This window comes from Tachypleus tridentatus, chromosome 7, assembly GCF_004210375.1.
Source record: "Tachypleus tridentatus isolate NWPU-2018 chromosome 7, ASM421037v1, whole genome shotgun sequence".
In the NCBI taxonomy this organism is placed as follows: domain Eukaryota; kingdom Metazoa; phylum Arthropoda; class Merostomata; order Xiphosura; family Limulidae; genus Tachypleus; species Tachypleus tridentatus.
In genome coordinates, this window is record NC_134831.1 from 46631100 (window position 1) to 46648617 (window position 17518).

Genomic DNA, 17518 nt, shown 5'->3' on the forward strand with positions numbered 1-17518 from the left:
CCTTCAAGAGATGTCGCCACCATAGTGAACAGTTATACTGTCTTTTTTTCCCAGCAAAAGAAGAGTCGTTAACTAAAGATATAATATACTTAAGTGATTAAAATTTATAAAAAACTAATTTAAAATACAAGAAACATAAAACAACAGCTTTATAAAAGATAAAAATTATTATGTTTAATCCAGAGATATATTCTTATTATAAGTACACATTATTCGGTCCAGAATTTTGATTAAGTGTATGTTTCTCATCCTTTTAATTTGGTGAAAAAACCAGTACTTATCAAATCGACTGATGAGATGAGTCATTTGAAACTGATCATATAAGTTTTTTCTTTGCGTTACACTAAAATGTTTTAAACACTTTTTCAAAATAGTGTTTTTTCTCTAACATTATTTTCACTATTTCAGTATTATCTGAGTATTATCACACTGAAATATTTTCGCTTTATGTTCAAAGCAAAGAATGGACCTTGCTCTTATACGGCAGAGCTCATACAAAAGTTTTATTATTCTAAACTCTCTATCTTACTGTTTAACCATGAAGATTTTATACATTTAACACAACAAATATTATCTTTATAATTTTTTAATTACAACATAAGTTCAATCACTTCCTTTTACACGTTTTTACCTTGTAAGATATTTTGTCTTGAATTAAGCCCACAGTCACCCGGCTGAGAGCAAGAATAGCTCCAGCTACAGAACCAACGATAGATAGAAACGTATCGTCTCCTATAAATGTCTGTCCATATGTCTGAAAAACAGTAAGAAAGTAATTTTGAGATGAAAAAGCAAAATTTCTTTCATCACTCAGGCTAGATTGTTTTAACACATATCTGGAGTTGTTACTTAGTTTCTAAACATAAATTCTCCTTATTTTATACAAGGTTAGAAAACTGCACTCAGTAGTTGCATGCAGAGTTTTTAAAGGTTAATATTAGTCACAGTATTTGAAAGTTGCAGATGCTACTTACCTTATAAAAAACACTCACACATGTAAATGGGTAATATGAGCACATACAAACTATTGATAAAAGATAAAATTCTTTCATTTTCAGAGCTTCTGCAGGTGTCAAACGAAGTTCAGGTACTTTATTTCTGTACGGTTGTTCGTCATCAGCGATCGAATTGGCTGGAGTTTCATCCAATGATGTAGATAGTTTTTCAATATTTATTGTTGTTCTAGAGTCCAGAGTGTTTGTACATGATTCTTTAATGCACGAATGTCTTGACGTTTTGCGCATACATGTTAGTTCAGTGGATATTGTTTCCTCCTGGATTATATATTTCAATACAGTTGTTCTGTATTAATAGAAACTGACAATACAATATAATGGAAAATAGTGGTACCAACTTTTCTTTCTTTAATTAACTGATTAAATCATCAGTTTACTAAAGTCTATTTTCTTTAAAAAACACTTCATTTCGTTAATATTAAACCCTTGCTGATCCTCTTACATGAAAATTTAATCCACCAACGTTACAATATATTAGTTTAAACAGCTTCGGTTCACATATGCCAAAACTTCTTCAGAAATACGCAGTAACACTAATTATTTTTTCTAAGAATAGAATCTTAAATACTGAAGAAGGAAGAAGAAAACAGGTACCACTTAATTAATGAAACATATCTGGAACACGAAGAGTGATGGCACATATAAATAATCCATAAAACATACTCTCATTTTCAAAAAGTATTCCTGGGAATAATGAAGCGTTTAAAAAAGTGATGGAAATAAGCAAAATTCTTTTACTGCCGCGTTTGGGTTTAATGAGGCCTTACTTATCTTACAAACAACTCATTTTTATTTATAAACATCATCTAGATTTCTATTCATTATGTAACTAACAGGAAACCGAGCAGAAGGTAAACAGAGGATTTTAGAGCATTAAGAGGATATATCTGAAGCGATTTAATATATGTGGATGAAACTGAATAATTTTTATAATTGGGTTGGAATTTAACATACGTCCACAGAAATATTACTTTTCAGAATTAAAAGATTCCCAGCTCACTTCACAAAAACTGTCACTAGTAAATAAATCGGATTTCTTCATATCCTATAATGAAGATTTGCTTTGAAATCTAAAGTTTCTTTAACAAACTGTTTAATTCAGACGCCTCTAACCTGTTTTAATTCTTGTGGTAATTCTTCATACATGAGTAACCCAATCAGTAGAATGCCACCAGTGATGCTTGCCATTATCAGAAACAAAGCAGGAACACTTTCTATAATTTCATCGTTGTAAAAATATCTGAAAGAATGCTGAACGATTACTTGTTAATAAAAAACTAAAGTGACGTAAGAATTAAGTTAATACTACACTCATGAGATTAAACAGTACCACTCCACTTAACGCAGATTTATTTGTAACGTTAGAAAGTAGGTTTCGACAATACAGATAGTCCAAGGTGTAGCTTTATGTGTTACTATAAAAATGAAATCAACACACAAAACTAATAAGAAAACTCATGTATAAATTATAGCTACAATTTCTAATGTAATACAATATTTGTGTCTTTCGAATACCTTGCTCCAGCCTGGTATTTAAAATGTCATTCACCTTCTTTCAATAATTAACATTTCACATTTCTAAATTTAATGAAGGAACGATCTATAGCATAAAACCGTTTGAAGACATTGTAAATATTTTAAGATAAAAGTAATTAATAATGATTTCAAACAACAATATGCAGAATCTGGTCGATTATATCAGACTAGTTGCCTTACCCATACCCTAGACGGTAGTTATTTAAGTTGATTAATGAAAGGTTGTCTTAGAACAAGAAAAGTTGTTACATTTATATATAATTTAAAAGACAAACACGTGCGAATGAAGAAAAATAAAGTTCTACGTTGTGAGAAACAGAGTAGATACGGGATAATTGTGACTTCGATTGCAAATCTAGATGAACACTCAGTAAAGATTTCACGAAGTTGGGGTTTGCACCTCGTGCATTAATTATTTTTTCAGTGTCATATAAGTAAGAGTTCCATTATAGCATGATTTTACAAAGTTTATAATTTTCTACCGAAACGTTCTAAATATTTGGGACTTCTATAGTGAAAAAAATAACAGTTAAAATACAAATAGTAAGAATTTTGATTATTTTGAGGAAAAAGTAAACTAAGGTACTACAAGACTGAAACTAGTAGTCTTTGTTTTATCTGTACAAAAGTTTACAGAATTTGTTACTTACCCATCAGAAGCAGGTTGGAGATTATTAGGGTTCACAAGGAATGTCTGAACACTATTCATAAAGAGAGGAGTTACAGCAAACCCTGATGCAACTAGCCCTGTCACGAAGCCTTTCTTGTTGGGAAATAGCTGTGAAAAAAAAAAGTTAATTTATTTTGTAGTGTTTCTTTTGAAATAATTAAGCTAAATGTGATATCACTTTTTAAGTTAAGAAAGGTATTGTGTGAACAGTATATATTATCTTGTGGCAACGGTATGTATTTGCATCACTATACACATCCATTTCATTATAGATTTACGGGACTATTCAGAAATGTATAAGAAAACAAAGCGAAACCACGTCTAATCATCAGTGATAGTTCCACGTAGACGAGCATGCCATTATCACCACTCCGTTAATCTGACTTCAAAAAGGCAGAAAACAAATACTGAAGGCAGTCAAACGTCAGTAAATTCCATTGTGAATGAACCAAAATAAAAATCATTCATGAAATATATTCGTGACGTATATACATAATAATAGTTGTTAGCAATCAACTAGTTGTTGTTGTTATTTTAAATTAAGCACCAATCTACGCAATTGGCTATTTGTGTTCAGCCACCAAAGGGTATCGAAAACTGTTTTTTAGCTTGTAAGTCCGTAGACACAGTGTTCTGTCAGTGAGAGGTAAACATTAATTAGATTTACAACTAATATGTAGAAAAACCAACTTCGTAACAACACGAGCCAAAATGTCTCTTAAAACATGTTGAATTATAACCTTATATAGTTGTTAGTCTATGTACTTGAAGTACAAAATGAAATATAGACATAAAAAGTGGAAAAATATTTCTTCATTTATTAATTTATAAGATTACACTTATACAGTTATAAACTTTCAAGCTATCCCCATAACGGCCTTCTTTCAACAGCATTATTAAAACCTCAATGAACAGACAATACTATAACTATTGTATCTAGATAAATGCATTTTGGCTTTTATGACATCTCCTATTTTCAGAAATGAATCATAACGTAAAGTGACACATACAGAGTTTAGATTCCCAGCGGAATAAATATCGATACCCTTCTCATAAGAAGTTATACAAGTATGATGAATTCAAGAATTAATACAATTCGAAGACTTAACTTATCGTGTATTACTATTGTAGGTTAGCGTTGGACGTTGACATGCATATATAAATGTATATACATATATGTATGTTGCTTTATATCAATAGAAATAAAATAGTTAAATGATATTTTTAAAACAAATGGAATTTGAAATTATCTGTTTTTAAGCATTTTTAACTGAAATATTTTCGAAACAACTGTGCTCACCTCGACAGCAGTAATCAATGGGTGGCCTAAACAAAAGAGAAACCCCAAAGTATCAATTACTCCATAAGTAATTATGGTTGTTACGAGGCTGTGTTGTACACTCCAGTACGTTACTGCTATCCCAAAACTTACAGAAAAAAGTGTTTTCATTTAACTTGAATAATTACGACAGTACGAGAAATACGAGAGTCACACACACGACTTTCACATTAACAAAAAGTATGTATTATATGTAGAGCTGTCTTTCAGATCTTAAAACAGTATTACCATCTCTCCTATTCCAGTTTCTTACATTATAATATTGTTTTTCCAATACAGTATCATTATTTTGGATAATTTCTGTTCCTTTATCTATATAGTATATTTTTGTTGTACACTTATAGCGCAATCATTTCTTATCTTCCCACATAATACCAACATATTTCATAATCATATATCGCAACGTCATCTTTGTTTTTGTGCTCAAACTCCGAACTGTTGTCAATGCATTTAATAATGGAAATATCTCTTAAGACATTTAGTAGCATTACATGAAACAAACAAAATAGCGTTTCTGCAGGATTTATTGATCTACTGTAGTAAACTGTTACTGCTATTTCTGGTTCTCTTCTTGTGGTAAAATTGTTATCATTACAAATTAACTAGTATTTTATTTGTGCTTGCTCTTCAGAGAGTTACAAAGTCCTCATATTACGTCTTTCTATTTTGTTATATTCCATACTTTCAATAAATTTCGTGTCTTCCATCGTGTTTTCATCTTCAGAATTGAACAAACATTATATTATCAGCAATACACTACAGAAACATGTTTTGTTACTCAGTCGGTTTATTGGTATTATTTGAGAGAAAATGCTAATATCAATTCATTTAATGATAACAAGATAATATGTTTCTTAAAAAACGTTTACAAAACCCACGCTCATTTTCATGCCTATTTTCAAATACTTTAATTTCTCAGCAAGGGCTCTGAAACGAATGCAGGAAAAACTTATGAACGTACTACTTGATTGAGTAATGAGTAAACAAAAAAACAACAACAATAATTCTCTCTTTTATCAGTAAATAACTTTTGTATCTATGCTTTAAATAAACTCAATATTCACTGAATTTCTAAAATTTTGAGAAAATAAGAAATCGGAGAAAAACTTTTTTGCAATTGGGATATAAAATGTATAAATAATCCAAATTTCAGTTAATAAATATTGCCTTACAAGGATTGCTACTACCAATGCAACACAATATCAGTGCTATTGATTATTTTAATGAAATAAGAAAGCGTGTTAATTTAATAATACGTGAAAATTGAAATTCAATGTGCACCAAATAAAACGTGAGTTAATATTTCAATACGACTAAACTACATAGTTGAACTATATTTTGAAAGGAACTTCAAACGAACAGTAAACAAAACCACAGCAAAATTTTCTATCGCCTAATGTACATAAACTAAAAATAGAAGAGCGTAGAACTTAAATTCATTTACCAGAACACTAAAATAGATTAAAAGTGACGATTAATTTTCACTTCATAAAACCCAAACAGTTTTTAGTATACCCTCTATTTCAGTAAAAAGGTGTCGTTTTCTTTGAATGAAATTTCTAATGACATCTCTATATTATTACAAAACTTACCGAATTTTGTTAATTACAACTGTATATGTCATTATATATTATAACTATTGACAAACATGAATTAAACATACCTGTTGCCATTGTTTCTATCAGTCATTATTATTATCACATATAAATACAATCATACTTCTTACCAAAAAACACAAGAACCAATAATCATGCTCCAGCATCGTCCAATGAGAGAACCTAGTTTGCCTCCAAAGTAAAACAATGAACATGTAGAGATAAATGCATAGAAAATCCAGCTTGTTTCTTCATATGTTGTGCCCTTCTTGACTCTTTGTTTCAGGTAAGAAGTTATGTAAGGAGTAATGTTTCCAAATGTTAGTACTGTACCGAGTGCCAGATAAATCAGGAAACATCCAGCAACTGACACCAACGGTCGAACCTCCATTCTGCTATTTATTTATATGAATAAAAGAAGTACTTTATAGTTTTAACGAAATTATGGAAAATATTATCCATAGTTATGCAATTCTATGATATACAGCACTTACCTAATCACATCATACAACTGCAACTGTAAAAAGTGTACTGAATATTTGGTCTTAATTGTCTTGCCATTACTTAAAGCAATTCTTCATTATTATAGACCTTCCAGTGGCACAGTGATATGACTGAAGACTCATAGTTATGGAAACCGGGTTTCAATACCCGGGGTGGTCAGAGCACAGATAGCCCATTGTGTAGCTTTTTGCTAAGTTTCAAATAAGAATGTATACCACAAATTTTATTCCTGATAGTATGTGTTATTTCTTAATTGCTTATGTTCCAAAAATACAGAAAATGACCATTATTCTCTTCAAACTTCTGTGCTAGTTATTCAAAAAACGAGCAAACTTGCTCTTTATCATTTACATAAGGTCTGAATAATACAACATATGAATTAAGATTTACATGTATTTAAACTAAAGTTATACAAAAACGAACAAAAATGTTTAGAAGTGTGTCGTGTTTCGGGATTTGCGACTGTAATGTAAATCACTTTTACGTATCAGCCTCCAAATATAGTTCCATCATGTTTTCGTTATACGCTCACATGTGACAAAAGCAAAGTTTGATGAGAAAAATAGGTATTTACCATTTACTTAGGCATAAGCAATTGGGAAATAACACTTTTTACCCAGGAACAACAAAAAGTATAAATTTTGTTATATAATGTAATCAGTCAATCAGTGTCATAGAATTACACACATAAAAGGATTAATAAAAATGACGTCAAAAACGTACTCTGTTAACGCCAAAAACAAATAATATGAAAGGGAATAAATTCTTTAAACCTTACTAAAAGTTATTATATTTCCAACATCACTCAGTTTCAATGATATAAAAAACTTTTTCCTTAACGAGTTTAGGTCTTGGTACATTGCAAACAAGGCTAAGTATTCTATAATAATTTTTTTTTATTCTTTTGTTGTATAATAACTGTACTAATAGTATCTCATGATTGTTAAAGGCTGAAGAATTACAGGGCATCATTTCGAATGTTATAACTTTCAATGTGCCCCATGGAAGCGGAAAATTTTATATAGCGGCGTATTTAGGACCTCATCTGATCCAGAAACAATATCAAACGCTAATTCACACATCATTAGATGATCTATGAATACTTTTGTTTAGATAAATTGTGTGAAGTTTACCTCATTTGCTTCACATAATTTTCTTAGAACTAAAGTTGAGATCAACGATTGCGTGATCCTAACATAATATCGAATAATAAGGAACGTGCAACACATGATACATTTGGCTTATTTTAGTACGTGTAACTATTTAGTAAATCAAAGGTTTAGAATAAATAGAAAACCAGCATATATAAAACTGAAATTAGGAAAGTGGTATCTTTCAAAAGTAAATCAGAAATATATTAAGTGATTGTAAACAGTAGATATTTTTTAACTTCGTGTAATTAATAAACTACGAAACGAGATTAAAGAGTAAAATTTGTAATGTTTATACTATAACTGTTCTGAATTACTTTCCACAACAGGTTTATACCAAAAAAAGCTACTTACAGAGTCCAATATTGTTTCTTCCTTTTTAAAAAAAATATTTAGGACAAAAAGTAATAATTATTTTAACCGTCACAGAAAATATGATACATGAAACCTAAGAAACGCTATGATTTCACACAGAGGAAAATAACTTTTAATCAAAACTATTTTTATACTTGTATGACAACTGTTCTATTTGTGGGCATGCGCATTCATGTTTTAGAACAGATGGCTTGAAGCATTAGTGTAAGTATAATCTTGTTTATTGTTTTAAAGTTATGGACACAACCAAGACAGGAATGATGTAGGCATTTTTGTATGACTTGGTCTTATTGGAAAAATACTTTTCTATCATATACAAAACAATAATTCACATTCTGTGATGACAAGAAAACTGACGTCAAGAGAAAAAAGATATATGTAAAATTCTGGTATGGGTTGAGAAAATTTTATGTAGAGAAGCAAATAACGTTTCGATCTTCTTCGGTCATCGACAGGATCATAAATAAAGTAAGAGGTAACTGATCGATAGCTGACCACATGTTTAAGGGTGTGTAATTTAGTGTAGCAATCTATAGGACTTGCTTAGATGTTGGATTATATTTATTATATAGGTATGAAGGAGTTTCTTTGCTTAGGTTTATTTAGGGCTTATGTTGGTTATTTTTCTGCTGATATCGGGAATATATGGTATGCAGAAGTATATGGTTTTGTGATTTTTTTATTCTTGGGATATATTTACTTTTGACTAGTTAATTTTGCTTCTTGTCTAGGTGTGTGCGAGTAATGTTTTCTACGGTTTGTGAAGGAAACTTATTGATGTTCATAAAGTATTATTTTATATTGTCTAATTCGTCGTTAATTTTATCTGGTAAACATAGTTTTATGGCTGTGTTTATTTGGTTTCTTAGTATGTTGAGTGTTTGTTTTGTTTCATGTGCTGAGTCCTAAGAAATGTATAATCTAGTATGGGTGATTTTTTCGGTGGATTCCTTTTTTAAACTGTGTATCGGTTCTTGTAATTTTGAGGGTAAGAAATGAAATTTGATTACTTTTTTTCCTGTTCACATATCAAGTTAATGCTGGAATGAAAAGAGTTAATGTGACTGTAAAAATTAAATGTGTGTTCTGTATATGTGAATCCCGCAATCGTGTCGCCTACATATCTGTACCAGTTCAGTGGTAGATGTAATGCTATCGTTGTTCGCTGCTCTATATAGAATTTTCTCAATCCATACCAGCCGTTTTACCATTTTGGCCAGCAGTGTATAAATAATTCAAATAATCTATATGTTGGTCCGTAATGGCAAGGTCATGGTTGAGACGTTCGACTACTAATCTGAGGGTCACGGTTTGGAAACCTCGTCACACCAAACATACTCGGATTCTCAGCCATGGTAGTATTATAACGTTACGGTCAATCCTACTATTCGTTAGAAAACAGTAGCCTAACAGTTGGCGGTGGGTGGTTTGTTTTCCCTCTGGTTTTACACTGTTAATATTAGGGACGGCTAGTACAGATAGTCCTTGCGTAGCTTTGCAAGAAATTCAAAACAAACCAATCTATATATAAAAGTACGCCAATACTAGTGGTGAGTTTCAGTGAACATATCGATAAATTTTAGGACTTGCTTCCAATGGTGGTCAAAACTCAAACAACCCAAGTACATTATCGAGCTAAAAAAAACAACGCATATTGAATATAAAGTTTCTTTCAAACTAGCTTTAAATCTACAAGTTGTATTCGTATATATAATTATTTTCTTTTCGAGGTATATACAAAATAAGAACGTATGTGACATCATTTGCCTCACTGAAAAATGTGTTTCGACATTTAATAATACGGCTACATGACCTTATCTCTACAGCAACACAATTTAATTGATAATTTAACCTAATTTCTTAACCCTTTGTGTTTACTATTTCGTTTTATACGTAAAATATTAAATCTACGATTTTAATATAACAATTTTTTAGTTTCTTGCAAAGGCAAAAGGTGTTCCTCTAAACAGATTGTCTTTCTTTATTTTGTAACAAAGCCACATTGGGTTCTCTCCTATGATCACTGTAGCGAATTGAACCCCTAATTTTAACATTGTAAGTACGCTTTCTTGTTGTTTTTTAATTACCGACGGCGGGTTACTACCAACCCATAACTCATCAGGCAGTTTGTTTCTTTTGAATTTCGTGCTAAAGCTGCACGAAGGATGTCTGCGCTAGCTTTCCGTAATTAAGCAATGCAACACTAAAAAGAGGGCAGCTAGTCATCATCACCCACAACCAACTCTTAGACTAATGTTTTATTAACGAATAGTGGGATTGACCATGATTTTATTACGCCTGCATGGCTGAAAGAGCGAACATGTTTGTTCTTACGAGAATTCGACATTGTAAGTGCGTAAACTTGTTACTTTCCCTCTGGTAGAACATCTGCAAACATTTAGTTTCAAAATCAAGCTTGTTTAACAGTAGAGATAAAACACTTTTTGTTAAATTTCACGCTACTACTTAAAGATAATCGTAAAACGTGAAACAAAATTATGAACTTGTTATCAAAAGGCCTGAGAAGACGAAAAATTTCTTTCATATAAAGGTTTATATTTGATTTTATTGTATCTGTTTGAAGCTGAACCCACCGATTATAATATTTAACTACTGTCCCGAAGGAAATGACAACGTGTAAGTTGCATTTCCCTCACTCCACTCACAAAATTAAAGATTGACTGTTACTCTTATTAGACTCTAATAGCTTAAAGTATAAAATTTGTATTATGTAATCGCATGGATTCGAACGTGGTTCACTAATATCGATAACCGGCGTACTATCAGAAGACCACCTGCGCCTTGTATTTAGTTGCAGTTACAAACAACAAATCTTTTCTCTCTGCTATCATGCTGTTCTGGATGCCGGGACCTGTCATGCCATTACCCCACCGATCTCCCCTGTTATCATCGAAGGTCTATTGCCAAACCTCACGCCGCTTCAAGTAGCCACGTTCATCTACCAAGCCAATCCGAGCGAAATTGTGGACGCGTCCAGGATTCGAATCCTCCTCCGGTGCCTCGCGCAGGAAAAAAAAATCAAAATGGAATGAACCACACACATGTGAAAAAATGAAATTCGTTGCAGGTATTTCGATTTAACTCTTTGCATCTCAAAAAGAGAAGCAAAGCAATCAAGGGCGCTCAGAAAAGACCTTCTCTTCGCCGTACTCGTCATATAAAATTCAACTGGGCTAATGATTGATTATTAATAGCTAAACTGACAAGATTTAAAGTTAACGAGTTTGTAATGGAATCTGGTGTAAAAGGTCTAATGGTGGTTCACGAGAGGTTAAATATTGACTCTACATAAAAAAAAAAAAAAAACATACACAAGAGGATTGGAATCTGTAGATCCAAAACCTCAGAATTTGCTGTCAGGAGAAACGGGAGCACCCCGAGAAACACACTTTCACGATCAGGGCGCCGAAAGGTCTACTCTGCCTGTGCCAGGAAGTTACTGGAAATAAAATAATGGTTATAGAAAGTTTATAACAAAAAAACACTCAAAAAATATACAACTTTTAGTGTTAAGTATGCGATCGAACAAAAGATCGATCTAAGGCACTAGAAGGATAAATATATACAGTTCGTGGATACAAAACTGAATGATTAATTCCATCTGTCTTAATGAGTCGTTATATTTCGGTCTGGGATGACTGGTGTCTTCTTGCAAATCTTGTTTGTGAGTTCTTGCTGAATGTGATGTTGATATCTGTAACGATTGATATGACTATAGTCTTAACGAGCGTGGATTGAGTCTGGCATGAAACTGTCTTCATTTGTTTGGGTCGCTGCTGAAAGGTAACGTCAACGTTGCTCAGAGTAGTCTTGTTTTTCTTCTTAACATAAATTAAGTATTGCTGCTTGCAGAAGTGATAAATGGGATACATGAAGATGAAAAGGTTACTGGACGAGGTGTAGTCTAACTGACAGACTTGACATGTTCAAGAGTAGTTGGTCGACTTCGGGGACGTTCGACACTAAAATAAAAATAGTGCAAGTACATCTGTGGTTAAGTATATAATCAGCTACCTGTTTATGATCGGTCACGACTTCAACAAAGTGAGTTGGTAAACCTGTGGTCTTGAAGTGGATTCTGTGGAATTTGTTGTTTTCAGAGAATGTTGAATTTCAGCTGGAGTTACAGAGAGATGACGTTCTTGATAAATACCGAGTATAAGCTAATGGAACTTTTGGTGGAGGAGCACTGAGCGTTGATATCTATTTTCCATGGTTTACAAAGATAATCACGGTCCTGGAGTGTTGAAGGCTGCAGTAATAAGCCTCACCGGCAATTGATTATAGTTTTTCTTGGGTCAACTGAGGCGTTAGTTTTGAACTGGTCGATGAAGGCAATTATTTGACGAGTGGAAAAATACAAAGTCAGTTCCTCAAGAATTACCAATGGTACTAGTGATATTGGCGTCAAAGGAAGCTTGTGGTGTGAAGGCAACATGACAGAGATGAATTCTCACGTTTGAACACTTCAGCAGTTAGTCTTAAAAATAAATAAATAAGCGCGCACACACACACATATACCGCCAAGAGAATTCTTCATATTCTGCATTAATGTAAATTACATGAATGGTCTTATTAAAATTATTCTTCTCCTGCTTTAACCAGTAACTAAATAGGTAATTTAAGTTTACGGGTTTTAACCATACTAATTTATTATTGTGTATTTTTTAAGTATGTAAGCTGTCCAACTTTCTAAGAAATAAACATGCAGCCCAGGTAGTCATCCATTTTACCACTTATCACGTAATTATTCTTGTTTCAATATTTGGCAGCTCTGCTTACTCATATCGAAAGATATGTAAGATACAGATATCTATTAACGTATATCTAAATATACGTACACTGTCATATTCCTCTCACAAATGAGTTGCCTTGATATCACTTTTTGTTTAAATATCCGTAATCATTTTAAATCTATTTTGTGTGACTGTTGATTTAGAGTTACTTATAAAATAGTTAAGCGTGACAAAAAGAGAAACCGTTCAGAGGAAAGTTGATTAAAGAATTGAAATATTTTCAATATCACAGATAAATAATCATGAAAAGTTGTTTTGTAATAACAATGAAATATTACCAGAACTCCACTTTAATCCTGCACTGTAACCACGAATATCAAAATCTGGTTTTCAGTGTCTTAAGCCGAGAGACTAAACCGTTGATTTATCTTTCATTTTGAATATAAGATTTCAGAAAGAAATAGCAGATATGACGAAAACATCACAGCGAAATATCTGAAAATAGTTGAATTGTTTATTTGATAAAATAAGAAATTAATACATATAGAGTACTTGATAACACAAAACACGGGAATACATTAGGATATTCCCTGACTGCGTTTTATCTATCTCTTTCATTTTTGTTTCTCTTTCGTAGTTGGTTTGATTTATTCAAAGTTTCCTCTAAAGTATGTTATACTTTGTCTTTCCTTTCTACTAGATTTTTAATATTAACATACTCTTCTTTATTTAATCTTTTACTTTGATGATACACATGAAAAAAGTAATTTCACAGACTGCTTAATACATCAGAAACCTGTAAACGTATTAACTATTACCAGTGTTGGACGAGAGGCTTCATCAGTCCCTGAGATGGCAGATCTCAGATGACTAACATAAAACATATTCTCCTTTGCTTTAAACTATGACTTTTTATAATTTCCAAAACCCGAAAAGTATCTAAATGTTAATAACATAGGAATAATCAGTGTCGGTATACGGAAGCTCTTTGAACTGATTTCATAGTTTTGTTGAACCGAAATCAGTTTTCCAGAACTTAAAATTTATTATTTGCACTTGCAATTTTAATTTTTCACATAATCTTTTCCTCAGCTGTTATTATCTCCTCTGCTATACAAACATTTATGTCTGAGAGATAAAGGTTGCCCAACAGCATGTTAACAAGTATTGTGCGTGTCTGTACAGGTGGATCAAATTCAAACCTTTTCCATAAATCTCAAGTTAAAAATAATTTAATAAATTCTATAGAATTTTTGAATTCACTCTTTTTACCCCTGTTAAGATAAGTATGTAAGAAATTGTTAATGAAGACACCAATAGACTTCAACGAGAGAACTTCTACATTTCGAAACTAAAAACATTACATCCTTATGAATTGAACCAATATTTTAATAACTTTACTGCTTTGAATTTAAATAATAATTATTGTATTGTTAATTTTTGTTTATAGATAACTGTTTTCATAAAATTAAGAAAAATAGAGGCAAAGAAAATAAGAAATTAAAACGGGTTTATTAATCAGGAATTTGTAGTAATTTGGATAATACTTTTTATACAAGTACTAGTGAACTTTAATTAATTTGTAAAAAGATTTATAAACTTAATCTTAACAAAATAAGAACATTAATGATAAGTTTTTTGATTTTAAACACGATAATGCAAAATACTTACTTGTAGATATTATAAAATATTTCTTAAAGTCAGTGGTTTATTAAGTTCGTAAAAAGAGAAACTAAAATTAAACTTTCATATTTGGTAATTAATTTTAGACATAACGTATTCAGTGACTTGTAGAATTCTAAACTTATTGATCATTCTATAAAAAGTAATATCTTTTCTAGTAAAATTTAAAGCCTACCATCAGTTATAAATACAAAGTTCCAACTGGTCCACTGCTGTATAATGTAGAGTGATAGCCAGTGTAACTCCACCGGAATGTTTTCCTTACTTCAGCAGTTACTTCAAAAACCTCGAATACCTTTTATACCCCACATTATAGCTGGTACCTTGAGATCCTTTTTGTTAGTATAGTGTTTTTATTTTATTTTTGTTTCGGCTTGTTTTTGTTTATAAAAATTATTATTAAAGTTATTATTAAAGCGGTAAGTCTACAGATTTACATTGATAAAATTAGGGTTCGATTCTCCTCAGTTGACACAGCAAATAGCTCGAAGCGGCTTTGCTATATGAAACCCACACACACCCTGAAATACCATTCGAACATAACGTAATGAATCTGGCATAGCTAGGTGGTTAAGGTACTCGACTCGTAATCTGAAGGTCGAGTGTTAGAACCTCGTCACACCATAATGCTCGCCCTTTCAGCCGTGGGGGCGTTATAGTATAACTGTCAATCCTACTATTCCTTGGTACAAGAGTAGTCCAAGAGTTGGCGATGAAAGGTCATGACTAGCTGGTTTCCCTTTGGTCTTACACTGCTAAATTAGGGACGGCTATCTAATATAGCTCTTGTGTAGCTTTGCGCAAAATTCTAAACAAACAAACATAACATAATGTTTTGGGTCAAAAAGGAAATGAATGGTTTAGCCGGTCTGTTGCAACCTCTCGTTTAAACTGATAATATTAAATAATGAAAAAAATGAAGTTAAAAATCAGCCTTTATTATTCATGTCCGTACCAAGTTTTATTTTCAACTTGTTCAAATTTCCAACCTACCGTAACATCTGAATGAAGCACATTCCATAGGCCAACCTTTTATATGAAAAACGAAATTGTCTTATTTGAAGACGGTTTCTACCTAGCCTAAATCTATATTTGTGTCACCTAGTCTATAATTCTTACTGTTTAGTATGTAGAATGTTGATTTACCAACATTATCAATTACTTTTACAATATTTAGCACTTCAATTAGATCCTCTTAACTATTCTTTTGTCACGAGAAAACAATAGTCAGCATCTTAATCTCTCCTCATACGACAACCCCTCTATCTTAAGTGCCAGTTTAGCAACTCTTCACTGAACTCTTTACAACAATTAAATATTCTCTTTAGGGTAAGGAGCGCACGACTGAACATAATGCTGCAAATGTGGAATAACTAGTTACTTATACAATGAAAATAAAACCTTTTTAGACTTGCATTAAATATTTCTGTCGATATAATCTGAATTGTTATTTTACTCTACCTCTATCAAGAACACACTTTTGGAAGGTTTTACAGACTGATCAACTATAACACCAATATCAATTTTTCATGACGCTGTTCATATTATTCACTTATCTAGCATTTATTAAATTTTAAATAATTTCTTATTTATTTGCCCAACTGACTAAATAATCTAAATTATTTTTGAAGCAGACGCATCCTCTTCACAACCAGCAGCACTCAAGACCTAAATAACATCAGCAACTTTAAGTAATTTATTGTCCATTTCTTAATGTATGTTATTAATGTAAATCAAAAGAGCAATGGTGTGACGTGCCCTGAGGTACAAAACTTGCAACTTCAATCTACTCTCACTGATCTCTGTTTATAATAACTCTTCTGTTTTCTTCAACAGGTCACTTTTCTATCGAATGAGTTAGCTTATACACAACGCCTGAAAAGATCAGTTTCTGTAACAAACTTTTACGTGGCAATTTATGAAATGCTTTATAAAATTTCAGATAGACCAAAACTATATTTTTAGCTCCATCTGCATATGCAGTAACTATAACCATGTATTACAAAGACATTTCTATCTTCAAAGCGTTATCATATTAATAGTTAAGCTTGTTATTATAACTATTTTTATTCTGATACTTTATGCTAAACTTTCCTCCTCATCTTAGTTTTGTTTCTTTACGTTTCTCTATGCCATCAACGATCATGTCCAAGATTAAATCTTCCCTTATAGCTGAGTCACTAGCCGTTTAAAACATACAGGACCTTTTCCTACTTAAGTATAAATCATCCATTTTAAAACGTTCCCTCCTAACACTGAACTGATACCATAAGTCCAACCAGCTAACCTGCTTATCCTTAGATATTAATTTCAACCTAGCATTTAGCCCTGATGACGCACTACAAATTTTATCTCCACAATCAATTCTTGTCAGTATTCCAGACAAAGTTAATTTATAATATTTATCTTTAAATGTTTTTGTTAACGTCTTATACTTATTAATTAGCTCCTCTGATTAACCCTTCCCTGTATGGTTAACTCATACCTACACAATAAAACCACCAATTTCTTTGTCCCCTTTATTATATATTTTCCTCTGTCAATTACGTCTTCCACTTATGCCCTGGGTTACTCTTTTCTCCCTATTTACCCCACAGACTATTCTATGCTTGTACTGTGTCATGGAATCACCTACAACTGTAACATCTTTCAGTTCATAATCCATATCCTTGTGTATTTTATCTGTTTTACCTCCACGTAATAGTTCGTCGTCTACATAAGCAAATTGCTGATATACGTTGCTCATTAGAATAGGATCTTTAGAACTAAGTTCGCTATTTTATCCCTAATATTACTCATCCTAACTGGTGTGACTTGTGTGAGACTTGTGAATATCAGTGTGAACGATGTGGGTCATTATGGATATCATTGTGACTAGTCATAGTGAAGTGA

At 31.9% G+C, this 17518-nt stretch overlaps 1 protein-coding gene across 1 annotated transcript; it reads right to left on the reverse strand.

The window, feature by feature from the left end:
- Positions 1 to 3: 3 nt before the first annotated feature.
- On the reverse strand, positions 4 to 6234 carry LOC143257670 (uncharacterized). The gene is made up of 7 exons (XM_076516710.1): positions 6225 to 6234; positions 4523 to 4548; positions 3203 to 3330; positions 2130 to 2256; positions 975 to 1274; positions 632 to 754; positions 4 to 72 (listed from the first exon to the last, which is right to left on the reverse strand). Exons 1-7 carry the CDS (start codon positions 6232 to 6234, stop codon positions 4 to 6), a joined length of 783 nt encoding a protein of 260 aa, XP_076372825.1.
- Between the last annotated feature and the right edge of the window lie 11284 nt (positions 6235 to 17518).